Source organism: Diachasma alloeum, unplaced genomic scaffold (genome assembly GCF_001412515.2).
Source record: "Diachasma alloeum isolate Michigan unplaced genomic scaffold, Dall2.0 Dall_scaffold_00280, whole genome shotgun sequence".
NCBI classification, from domain to species: Eukaryota; Metazoa; Arthropoda; class Insecta; order Hymenoptera; family Braconidae; genus Diachasma; species Diachasma alloeum.
Genome location: NW_021680419.1, coordinates 334,503 through 347,994, shown reverse-complemented (window position 1 = coordinate 347,994; position 13,492 = coordinate 334,503). Strand labels below are relative to the sequence as shown.

Sequence of the window (13,492 nt, the reverse complement as noted above, 5' to 3'; positions counted from 1 at the left end):
GGGGGGGGGGGTCTGAAATAAGGTGCCTCGATCGATGTAAATTACATGGCCAAACGTACTGCTGTCTGTTTTATCCGGTTAATTCAATATTTTCTGGGAGGAATTTTATTTTTTTATCTATTCCATAGCGAATATCAAATTACTCATTTATAAATGGATTTTAGAGCGTCAGAGCGCGTGAGAGAGAGAAGTCAGAAGCTAAGTATCAAAATGTATGGGTCAAAATTTAATAGTGAAAGAATTTTTCAATTCTTTGGATTGTTTTTCAGATTTCGAAAATCTGAAGAAAACTAGACATTCGACTTCTTCAAGAAGATTTGTAAATTATACTAAAAATTCCGACTTTTCGCACTTAGAACTTCATTAATAACAATGAATTTTCTATCTTGAAAATGATTTTTTCTAAATCGTATTTAATTATTCACCACCAGAAATCTTATTCCAAAAATCACCCAGAGAAATGGTTCATTTGAATGAAATAAGCCACACTTAATAATTTAATGAATGGATTTATTCAATTAATTTTTCGTAATGAAGCTTTTATTCAGAACTAAACTTGATTTCTCCTTGTATTTTTATTCACATTAAAAAACAAGTTTTTTAAATACAAACGAATGTTGCCACAACCCGAATAAAAAATTTATCAACATGTGATAATGCTTTATTTGCAATGAACAAATAATTTATTCCAAATAATTGAAGCATTTTCATTTAAATGCAGAAGAGTCTCTTAATTCCCAACGAAAGTGTTGTTCCAGTGAAAAAAACTAATGCTTCATTTAAATTTCAATGATTTTCATTACTTGTGCATTTTTTATAATTATTCTTCCGCAATTCCACTGACAAAAGGTGCTTGAAATTCTGGAATTCCGTCGCTATTACATCCCTCGTGGTCATTAAAATTCTTCCCTAAAACAATTATTCTCTATTATCCAGTATCAAATACGTCATAACTCCCCTCCCCACACGTTCCCAATGGTTGAACGTCCTAACGACCCCGAGAATTTCGTTAATATACATCTCAATTCGTTAGTTCGCGCGTGCCCCACCTCATATTATACCTTTTGAATACATTTTGTACGCGTCTTACACGCGGATATAACGAGTACTGGATACTAAACCGAGCGTGCGAATCGACCCACGCCTCTTCCTTCTTTTATCTGTCTTGTCTTTTCCACCTCAGCCGCCTTCACCTCTCAACCTACTCCTCCGTCCTCGTCGTCGTCGTTGTCTCATGAATAATTCAACGTAATCGCAATTATATACAACTTCATACTTATTCATAGATGAAAGATGTAAACACTCACTAGCAGAGACGATATAGACCCGTTGGGCAGTCTGGTTAATACGGAAATTTTTCATGAATTTGTTTCGCTATTTCTGAGAATGAGAGAATCACTATTGTTTGGGGGAACGTCAATTTGCATTCCGGAAGCGGTGGAATCATTTGTGATTCATCGGAGTAATTTAAACTGCATTTTCGTCGTTCATTTTTCCTTCGGTGATGATTCACGTGCATTGAATTAAATAATGGGAGTAAGTGGGGCACAACAGATCGGTTTTCGTGTTGAATGGCTCCTGAGCAGATGATACGATTTGGATGGAAATCGAAATTTCTTTTGAAGATTGGAAATTTTTTGAAAATTCAGGAAATTTCACTGTATAGTTTAGGCAAAATTGCAAGGAATTTCCTGATTGAATATTCAACATTTTAGGGAAAATCGGTAGCAACTAAATTTTAGTTCAATTGTTCAGGTGAATATTTTCTTCAATTTTGAATTTTCATTCAAATTTTGAATTTTTGTCAAATGTAGAATGAATGAATGTGTGTGAATGTTTTCATTCAAATTGCACTGACGTCTAAAATCTCATGTTTTTTCCCCCTTAAATTGAATTCAATGCCTCTCATCAAAAAAATTACTAGTCCACAGTCCATAAAATTACAATTCTTTTACAACAGTATTTTTTCTCTGTGCTAATTAATTCAATTAATTAAATTGCAGCTCATTTTTATAAATTACTCAGTCACAGAAAACATCCTAAGAATATAGTTCAACTAAAATTTCAAGGAATTTCGTCATTAAAAGTTCAAATTTTTATGAGAAACTCAATAAAAACTAAATTTCAGCTCAATTATTCCACGAAAATGAATAGAAATTGAAAAAATTCAGCTGAATAAATTCTTGATTCTACAATTTGACGGTGAATATTCATACTTTGCTTGGAAATTCTAGTAAATTGAGGGAATTCTCAGCAATTTTATTAAAATTTCAATGAAATCTAAAATTTCACGATTTATTCCGCCTAAATCGAACTCAATGTCACTCTCCGAAAAATGACTGGTCAACAGTCGATAAAGTTTCAATTTTTTTCCAACACAATTTTTTTCTCCTTGCCAATCAATTCAACTAATTAAATTACTTTGAATTTCTTTATTGTCAACAGGTCCTCGTAGAGTACGACGACGTTGAGTGGCAGAGACGAGAATGGCTGTCACCTCACCGTGACACTGTGTTCTCATTTTTTCTCATTGAGAAGGGCCTCTGCTGGTCAGAGAGACCGGATCAACGACCCAATACAATTATAATTGATCAACACTACAATCACACGAATAATAATCACCAGCATCGTCTCAACGGCAAATCAATTCGAAGTACAACCACCAACAGCAGCACCGTTGCTTGGCCTGCAATCGTAAGTTGTTCATCCTCATATTTTTATTCAATTCAGTGGCTACAGGTAGCTGGATTAATTAATGGCGAAAAAGGAGAATAACAGTGAAACGGAAATGCCAGTGATTCGCATGCGATCCACCAAGTTGGCTCCCACGTGCGTTCACTTCTAATCGTAATTAGATATTTAATTATCCGGGTATATCCCACGATTCATACGCCTACTGGGTCTTGTTTTACAGCGAAAGTTCATGCATTTGTCGGGAATATTACTCATCAATTTTATTGGGAAATTATTTTAGGCGTTATTATCGGTTAATCGTGCAATTCAAGCACAATGGTAACGGAAAAAATGGTCTGATGTTCAACTAGAAATGTTGACGTGGGTTTCAACGAGAGAAAAGTGGACAAAGTACTTGGCTATTCTCAACCACAACTCATTCATGTAAATGTTTGAATTATAATTTTACGTGTTGATGAAAATTGGGATAATTCAGGTGGTTATTGTCCTGAATTTTAAATTAATTCAATTGATTCAATTCGATGCAATGTTTAACATTTTTAAATTTTCAATGTAAATAAAAATTTATTAATAATTTATTGATTTAAAATGAATGATTTTATTAATTTAGAATGAATAAAATTCATTCTAAATTTAATATAAAATGTCAGTATTGAGAATTGACATGTTATATATTAGAAAAAATGGGGATTTAAGGGGGGAAAACATCATGAAATTCATATTTCACTGAAAGTTTAATAGAATTGGATTTTTTTGCAATTTCAAGAACATTTTGACCTGAATGTTCCTCATTTCTATCAATTTTCATGGAATATTAGACTTGAAATTAACAGTTTCAATGCCGGAGTTCCTTGAAATTTCTGTGCGATTATAATATGATGAAATTTTCCAAGAAATGTACCGGAAATATCAGACAAAAATATTCAAGTATAATAAACGGATGTGAATTAATATCCATTAGCCTCGATAATGACATTAAAATGATATGTAGTAATCATGATTGCCCGATATCAAACTGCAGATTGCGTCAAACAGGAATGTTTGATCTCCCTCCGATCGGTGATTACTTTGACTCATCACGTATTGAAGCACATGAATCGATCATAGATTAAATAACTGCATTATTGGATGTGGATAATTATCTCATTAGAATGTTACGGGAATTATTGATAACATCTAGAGGCACTTGGTGTCGCATTAAGCAGATGATTTATTCGCTTTTATCGATGCTGTTATTGACAATTAATTTTATTTCGTTGCAGAGTTTTTATTCACTCGTGTCGAGAGCTCAACTCGATGAGGACATGATGCCAGTGGAATTCATGCACGATAGGCGATTGGAATTCGTGGATTACAGCAAACTTCGACCTTTTACTGTAAGTGGAATTTCGTTGATAGCTCGCGAAATGAAAATGTGGGAAATTCAGGGGAAGGGAAAAATCTATGTTAAAAACGCTATGATGTGCATAGCGTTTTTACCAGTGAATTGTTTCCAAGTAATTAAACTTGTGTAAAGTTTTGCTGGTAGAACTTGGCCAATGGTGGGGAGACTTTGACTCCACTCGAGACGTCAGTGTTGGTTCTAGGCTTCTGTATCAGGTTTCATAAAAATCGGAAAGTTTTAGACTCTTCGAGTTTTGAACAACCTGCAAAAAGGAACTTTAGATGTGGTTATTAACAATCTCTGGGTAGTGGAGAAAAACGTACAAAAAAAATTTACATTTCAGACTCGACTTTTATCTCAAATAAGTAAAGCTCGAAGATGATAAATTTCAGAAATTTTTTTCTAAATTAATTCACAGAAATCAGTCAAACATTCCTCAATGTAGACTTGTGAGCGCAGACCTGGAGCCTATCCGCCCTCGAAAAAAAATCAAACATAATAAAAATAAATTCATTAATAGAAACTTTCACTGTGAAAAGCATTCGTAGAGGAACTTCAGCTGTAGCTATCACCAATCTACAGGCACTGCAAATCAATGCGAAAAAAATAGCATTTTAATTCGACTTTTAACTCAAGCAAAAGCTTAAAGTTGAAAAATTCCAGCGATTTTTTTTAAAATCAATTCATGGAAAATTGTCATTAACGAATTGAAGAAAAGCTGTTACGACTGACAGATTAGTGTCTTAAAATCATTCAAACATTCTTCAATTGAGACTTGTGAGCACAAACCTAATGGCTATTCACCCTCGAGAGAAAAAAATCAATCATAATTTCCTCACACATTATAAAAACAAATTCATCAAGAGAAACTTTCACTGTGAAAATTTCCATGTATCAAAGTCCAACGACCCTGAACTATAAACGGCATTCTACCGTCTTCCAGGCATCGTTCAACCATCTCACCATCACGCATACACAACCACAAATGGAACTTGTTCATTACATTTTTTCTCCTTTTTTTTTTATTCCTTCTATAACCGAGCTGCAGCAAGAAATCGAGCGCACGGGTAACTACTTTTTGCTCTCGGTGTCCTGGCAGCTGTGAGCACAGTTCACCTCATTTCGTCTCACTTCTACTCGAAGTACTAGAAAAAGACGAGTGGTAATGCTGGGGCTGGAGAATGGCCAAGACCAGAGGCGCCAACATATTCCTCCGTTTTCCTACGTAACGGTCCTTGGCAGCCTATCGTTGCCCATCGAGTCACATGTCTCAAGTACTTTTCAAACTGAATCATTCACCGATGAATTGCCCCAATGAGGCTCATTCCATTCATTACCGAATTTTCGAGGGACTCTTTCATGAAATTGATTCATTACTGGAGAATAAACTTTCAAAGCCTCCGAGTCAAAAAAAGTAAAAAAAAATCATAATTTTCAGTTTATCCTTTTGTCCATTTGTACGTCTTTCTAATGTATCCCAAAAGATCATGAAATTCTTTTGAAAGCTGTAGATACTTCATTACATGAATGTAAACTAGACGATGGCTTTCACCAAATTATTGAATTCGATAATTGCACTGGTGGAAGGTATCATTATTTTTTAAACCCGTAACGGCTCTTTGCACACTCATAGAACGATTTACTTGCTGTTAACAGGACTTATTAACTATTAACACTATTCGTCAATAGCTAACGAATGGCGTTAATAGTTAGGAATCCTGGTTAACAGTAAACGAATCCTTCCACCTTTTTTATCGTTGCCCATTGGTTTACATGTCTCAAGTACTTTTCAAACTGAATCTTTCACCGATAAATCGTTGACTGGACTCTTTCAAAGCCTCTGAGTCAAAAAAAGTAAAAAAAAATTCATGATTTTTAGTTTATCCTTTTGTCCATTTATACATCTTTCTAATGTATCCCAAAAGGTCACGAAATTCTTATAAAAACTGTAGATACTTTATTACATGAATGTAAACTAGACGATGGCTTTCACCAAACTATTGAATTCGATAATTGCACTGGTGGAAGGTATCATTATTTTTTAAATCCGTAACGGTTCTTGGCACACTCACAGAAGGATTTACTTGCTGTTAACAGGACTTCGTCAATAGCTAACGAATGGCGTTAATAGTTGAAAAGCTTGGTTAATAGCAACCAAATCCTTTCACCTCTTCTATCAGTGCAGACTATCGTTGCCCATCGGATCACATGTCCCAATACCTTTCAAACTGAATCATTCACCGATGAATCGCCCCAATGAGGCTCATTCCATTCATTACCAAATTTCGAGGGGACTCTTTGATGAAATTGATCAATTCCCGGAGAATGAACTTTCAGCCCTTGAAGTTTAAATCCCCTCCGCTCAGATTCTGACGAACTTTCCAATTACCCGATAAATTCAAAACTTTCCTGATCAAGATGAAGCAGCTACCTCGTCTTTCACAAACTGTCTTCTTCTCAAAGTTGTTTAAAACTCCGAAAAGTTGACTTTCTTCTCGAAGTTTGATCGATCAACGCAACTTTCTTCGGCTCTTGCTGAATAGTTTTATCGAAATCGTGACTGAGCATCGTAATTCATCCTTGACGAGTTGCCATACAAAATCATTCTCTGTATTTTATCTCAAGGGATTTTTCCAGAGGAATTACACTGCTGGATTGTCGGTAATTTGAGGTGTTTGTGAGAGATATTTTGTCAGGTGACATTCCCAGTGGAATTTTGATGAGAGAATCAATGAAAACTGAACATCATTTCAATTGCAGAGGCAAATTCTAGCGAAAATTAGGTGAATGGAATTCTAAAGTTTGCGTTAATGAAGAGTTTATGCAAATTGTGGAATTTTTGGCATTTCCCCTGAATATTCCATAAGCACTCTTCCCCTGAATTCGGGAAATTTCAGGAAATATCTATATTGAATTGCATATTTCGTTCTCTAAGTGCGAATATAAACCCACATTTTGTGGTTTTCTTCATTCAGCAGGACTGGGAACTCACCAAGAGTTCAGTGCCATGGGCGAATGCTGTGAGACGATGGGCAGAGATGCAGGATGGCCAGAGAATACTTCTAACCACACCGAGTGTGCTGGTTGGCTTCAGGGTCGAAGTTTATCGTGCTGAAGGTACAACACAGTGGTACACTGCTGTTATTGTCGGTTACAATGAGTCAACCAAGGTAAACAACGCATTTCAAAATACAAGTGTTGATGTTACGTAAAATGGTTTTATCTGCCATTCAGGATTTAACGGTGACAGATGACACAGTTTTGGAGGACCATAACGAGGATCCGGGGCTTGTTCAGATGCGGCTCATCGGAGATGGAGGTCAGTTCACTTTTCTTTAATTTTTTTTTCTCCAAACTTTGGTGACTTTTTGCTCATTCATTTCTTGTTGTTGTTGAACAATTCTCTGACACAATTAAATTATGTGGGAGAAATTTGGAAGAATTGATGAATCATCAGCGTCGTTGAAATTTCTTTTTACAAATGAATAGGGGAAATTGCTTGAATGATGTATGAAAAGAGGTCGTAATCTTTGGGAATGCAATCTCCAATATTCTATGAATTTTCCTGAAAATGTTTTCCAAAGTCACAAAGTGGAGAATAAAATCCAGACTTCCCACGTTTAAGCAATAAAATCATTGCAAAATGTTCAGTAACTTAGAGTATGATGAGGTTTGAATGGTAGTTCTGATGTTCACCTGCGAGTTGAAAAAGATTTCAATGAAAAAAAGGGTGAAAATTGTTGAATCTCCTCAGTTAAGAAAAGTAAGGAGATAGATAAAAAGAGTTGAAGGATAGTTGGAGAGTCGAAGGATTTTCCCAACTTTATAATCCATTTATAAATCTTCCGAAGTATTCCCAAAGATCCTGAAACTCTCGAGAGCTTCTAGACACTTCTCAATTAATTCAGGAGCTTGCGAGAGTTTTTATGATCATGTTCCACAATATTTCAGTATTTTTCCTCTAATAGGGGACGATCGAATTCATCAAAAAAATAAAATATAGACAAAATATTATCAGACAAACCTAAATTGGACAAAAAGTCGTTGAACGTATGATTGAGAGAAAAATACGGTGCCCATTGTTTAATAAACACTATTAATTGGATAATTAGAGTAGTAGAAAGTGTCATAATTTTTTAAATCTCATAATGGATTCATACATCTTTCTAAAGTATCCCAAAAGGTCCTAAAACTCTCTAAAACCTTTCGATACTTCTCAATTAATTCAGGAGCCTGCTGGACCTTTTATGGTCATGTACCAGAATATTTCAGCATTTCTCCTCTAATAGTCAATCTAATTAGTTGATGAATGTGAAATGGACGATGGAGTTCATCAAAAAAATAAAATTTACCCAAAACAGTATCAGACAAACCTAAATTGGACGAAAAGTCGTTGAACGTATGATTGAGAGAAAAATACGGTGCCCATTGTTTAATAAACACTATTAATTCGATAATTACAGTGGTGGAGAGTATCATGAGGGGCGAGGTTGTCGGCATGACGCCGAGGAGGTCGAGGTCGTCGACTGGCCTGATGACGCACGCTATCGTTGTGGTGAGTTGAAACATAAACACGATTTTCCCATAGTTTCCTCACTTCATTAATTCCATTATCCTTATTCATACCGCCAGAGGTATAACCAATTACCGGTTATTCTTGGATTATAATCATGAATCATGAGTTTCCCCTTTAATGCAAACCTCTCAGTGTGTCAGATCGATAAGATGAGTCGACGAGGGGCCAACAATATCTCTGGTTGCTATCGAATTAATTGAATTTACTCGGCTCTTTCTCCCGAGTGGTGGCTCATAAATGGAAAAAATCGATTGTGTCATTGTCAGGGGAGAATTGATAATCACGACTGGATTCCGCATTATGAAGTTGACGAATTATTTATACATTCACTAATTTGTTCTCCATGGGGGCATTATATATGGACCTATCCAACATTTTAATCAGACACTTATTATCGAATTTTTTAATGTCGAGCTTGATTTGTCGCTCGAGGTGAGCGACAGCAGTTGACATGCCGGGGAGAACTTTTCAGGAATAGAATTTTATCATTTTCACAGAGAGAAAACGTCTCTAGTTTTCAGAAGTCATTCAGTTAAAAAAAATTTTTTTAGTAACAAGAAATTATTACGTTAATGTATAATTATTAATTTTTTTTCCGTGAAAATTTAAAAACGGGAAATTTTTAACATTTGCAGAAACTTTTTACTCTTTGTTGATTATAAACAAGTTTTTCTTCTGATTTTTTACAATATCAAGTTCAATGAGTCCCTCGAGGTGAGGAACAGCAGGTGAAATGACCGGAAATTATTAAATTATTCAAGAATAAAGTTCTATAAGTTTCGCAAAGAAAAAATTCTTTCAATAACAATAAGTTATGCATTACATTGGTACAAAATTATAAATTTTTATAGAATTCCAAAACATATTTGAACCATAAATCCATTAATTTCAGAAGAGAAAAGGTTATTAATCCGAGAAAAGTCTTGGAAATGTCATTTAATTTACGCAAAAATCCTAGATTCAGCTGAAAAACTCCGAAAAAGTGAATATTTTAAACATTTCTAAAAACTGTTTTTCCCGCGTCAATTATAAAATTCTTTCTCCTCATTCAAAGTCAGATGTACAGAAAGAGCTTTCATTAAACTGCGAGAGTGATGCCATTTAAATATCCCCACCATGAATATTCAAAAATTTTTAATGAACTCTTTCCCCCACCAAACCCTCACCAAAAAGTATCAAATATCCATATTCACGTGATACACAAGATGAACATAAACATCGAGCAACCACTCAATGCCCAGCGGAACTTTTGGACTGTCGCCAGTTTCAACTCCATCATATACCCAAAGACTTCTCAAGTTCACTCCAACACAGAGTAGATGGTTATATACCAAAAGCGAGCTAAACTTGGTTGGATATAGGTAAACTCAAGGGGATCAACCAATTGAAAAGTACGGGGCTAAACTCGAAATGAGATACTCTATCGACTGAACAAACGCCTAACCACGCTCGAAAACTCTTCAATCCCGTTACAAACAAGTCATCCCAGTTGGTATTTGTATTTGCATACGAATATAGCCCCGCATACGCCGTATCGCAGTAACAACAATTCCACTGTTTGTGGGACTCCAATAAAAACTTTGAAATTGAAAAGTTTTCAATTGCAGTGTCAAGCTATAAATTTTGCAAAATGTAGAGAACAAAAAAAATCAGAGCAGAACAGTTGGAGGAGAGAAGAAAAAAGCCAAAACAATGGGGATTGATAAAACCAGAACAGAAAGATGCGAAAGAAAGGTAAATAAGAGAGAAAGGAATGAGTGGAGATAAAAATAAAATAGCCCAGGGAAGAATGTGCAAGTGAAAGGGGAAGTTGTTGAGTGTAGGCGCAGGCAGAGGGAGGGGGGGGGGGGAGAGAAGGGAGAAAATTCAGACAAGTGGAGGAACCGTACGTACACACACGTAACCCAGACAAGTAGTTGAAAGGAATTTTAGGGTTGCTGCTTGAGGGGAAAAACAAGGAAGCTTCGAGGATAAGCGCAAAAGGGGGGTAGTAGAGAGTCTCGGTATTAACGATGAAGGGATGAGAGCCGCGAGGGGGGNTAATTACATTTGTTGTAGCTCTCAATCGGCTCAACAAAAAAGGTTATAACAAAAATTTTGCGGTCTCCCTTAGATTCCGAGATATTCACTGAAAACTGGTCAATAGTCAAAATTGACTTGTACCGTTTTACCACTTCGCTACTGAATTAAAATACAAATATTCTATCAAAATTTCACGATTAAAAAAAAAAAATATATATATATATATATATCTGTCTCTTATACACATCTCTCTCGCGATCGTCTTGTGTTTACATCCGCAATCCAATAGCTGGCGCGGAGGGAGAAGTGTCCCTCGTCGACCCCCTTTCCGTCTGTTAACTCGTTTCCAGATCTTTCGTTGCTGTTTTGGGGGGACGTCGTGGCGATGAGTTAATTGCTATTTTTCATTTTTCAGGGGGTGGGGTAGGGGGAATTAGGGTAGTTTCTCACATCTTGTCTGACATCTTTGCTATGAACTCTGATTTTCAAAAAAATTCACACACGTCTTCGGACTTTATTAGTTAGAGAAATGAAATTATTGTCTTGCGTTAATTCAACGGATGAATTAAAGAGCATTTCACGGGGTCGATACACAGATTCTTAATTTTTTGAGTTATTATCGTTGTCACCTGTGGGAAATACAAACAATTCGCGAACGCGTCAGTCGGAATTCCAGTGGAGAATGAATAAATTGAGCAACAATGAGATAACGAATGCGCGAGACGAATTCCTGAGGATTGAATAGAGAAATTCTTCGGGTTTTCAACCTTCATTTTTTTTTCAAGGTTTTTTTTTCATCTCATCACGTTCAACCGGTTTCTGGTACGTTGAAGGCTACGTCCGGACGCGTTATCATTTGTTTTTGCTCGGTGAGAGAGAACAAAATGCGACGGAGGCAGTGTTTGGGGTGGGGATAGACGAGCCCGAGGGCTTTCATGGGGGTGTGTGGGTAGAGTAATTTCGTCCCTCGAACCCCTCCGCTTTCCAATAGCGTCTCGCTTGTGTCTGTTACTGAATCTACGGGTGTATAATCTATAATAGGGCGGGTTGGGAGGGGTATCACAGGCCGAGGCGCCAGGCGACTCAACCCCTCTGTCGTTTTGTGAAGGTGTGTGTGTGCGAGCTTTTGCTAGCGAGAGCACACACTCGCAATCTGTCCCACCTGTTTGTGCGGTAGTTTCGGGAGAGTTGAGAGGGAGTTTGGACAAAGTTTAACGGCAGAGTTGACCGAACTCGTCGAGAATCAAGTCAACAGTGTTTGGGGAGGGAAATAAATCAAGGTGATGGCATTTTTTGGCGTGTTAACCGTCATTACACCATTTTCAGGAGTTGATATTAGTTTTTTTTTGTTATCAATTTTTTCGGAATCATTGGAATTCAACAGATTTTTTTTTTCAAATTAATTTTGGAGAATTGCAATTTGATTACATATTCCAAAAATTAATTCATTCAGGATATTTGAACTGCAGTTTTCAGTAGTAATTTTTTACTCTGTGAAACTTCGAATTTAATCATGAGTTATTCAATTTGATGCTTGAAAGTTATCTATAATATTTTCCTGTCTCACTTGTGAATCGTTGCCGCCCATTGCATCATCAATCCTCCCTCGTTCAACTTTTATTAAAATACGTTCCCCCAATTGGTGGCGTACGACCTCATAAATTAACTTTCACAATCACAAAAAAACACGAATTATGTTCCCCTGAAGATTCGTTAATCTCTTTTTTCCGTTCACAAAAAAAAAAGTCGGAAATTCTCTCGTGAAATATGAGCATCTTCGCGGTATGATTCAAATTATCATAAATATACTGAATGATGAATGGGTTGTTCGTGTTCGTCAAATCTTAATTTTTCCCACTGAAATGTCAAGGAATTTCCTGAAATTTCGCAGTTGAAAAATCCCAATTTCAATAAAAAATCAAGGGAAACTGAATTTCAGTTTAATTTTCCCATAAAATTTCAGTTAAATCAGAAAAATTCAGTTCAACAAATTCTTGAATCTCCAGTTGATTAAAAATTCAACTAACCTACGGAATTCTCGTCTTCCTGCTGCTTAAACATTTCGAATTCCCCGATTTTTTTCTCTCTAAATTTAATTCCATACATCTCCCCCCAAAATAAAATTTCCAACATAAAATATTACACTATGAACTTTCAGATTTCACTCAATAATACCCTCAATAAATATAATACCCTAAAATAATATTCTATAATAATATAATATAAAAAAACTTGGCAACCATTCCACCAAAAAAAAAATTTCCAAAATCCTTGAACCCCATCATTACCAAAAATAAAAGCCTCACCTCACGAACTTCCCTTCCCCCTGCCTCCCCCCTTCCCCTCCCGCCCCCTCCCGAAAGAACCAAAACTGCACTGCTATCGGGTTATGCATCAGCCTCCTCGAATTCGCAATATTATCGTTCGCGTGATGCGCCCGGTTTCAAGGAATATCGCATTCATGTGTGTTGGCGCCGGCCAGGAACGCAAAATCCCCACGTGTATGTGTGTGTGTGTGTGCGAGGTGCGTCGACGTTAACGGTTAGACAAAGAGGGAAATGGAACACGAGAGAAGAGGTTGTGTATGCGGCTCAGTGGGGTGCTTCACGATGGCCGGGAGTGGGCCGGTGGGGGGGGGCGGGGGAAGAGGTAAAATAAAAAACAGACCGCGAGGAGAGGAGGGATATCGTCGCGCCGGCATCGCAAAGTGTGTGCGCGCGCGGGGGTCATCGGCGTGGCGTTTGGAGTTGGCAAGTGGCGGTGGAGGGGGGCTTTTATATTCTCGCTCATTGCGTTTGTGTAAGTCGATTGAGGGG

At 36.8% G+C, this 13,492-nt stretch overlaps 1 protein-coding gene across 3 annotated transcripts in view; it reads left to right on the top strand.

Moving 5' to 3' along the window:
* The window catches only part of LOC107038331 (probable JmjC domain-containing histone demethylation protein 2C), a 151,144-nt gene that overhangs the window by 32,867 nt on the left and 104,785 nt on the right, over window positions 1-13,492 (top strand). For all 3 annotated transcript variants that reach the window (XM_015257373.1, XM_015257374.1, XM_015257372.1), the window contains exons 2-6: window positions 2,446-2,694; window positions 3,957-4,070; window positions 7,054-7,248; window positions 7,313-7,397; window positions 8,542-8,633. In XM_015257373.1, the coding sequence (XP_015112859.1) occupies window positions 2,446-2,694; window positions 3,957-4,070; window positions 7,054-7,248; window positions 7,313-7,397; window positions 8,542-8,633 (735 nt within the window). The remainder of the gene's footprint in view (window positions 1-2,445; window positions 2,695-3,956; window positions 4,071-7,053; window positions 7,249-7,312; window positions 7,398-8,541; window positions 8,634-13,492) is intronic.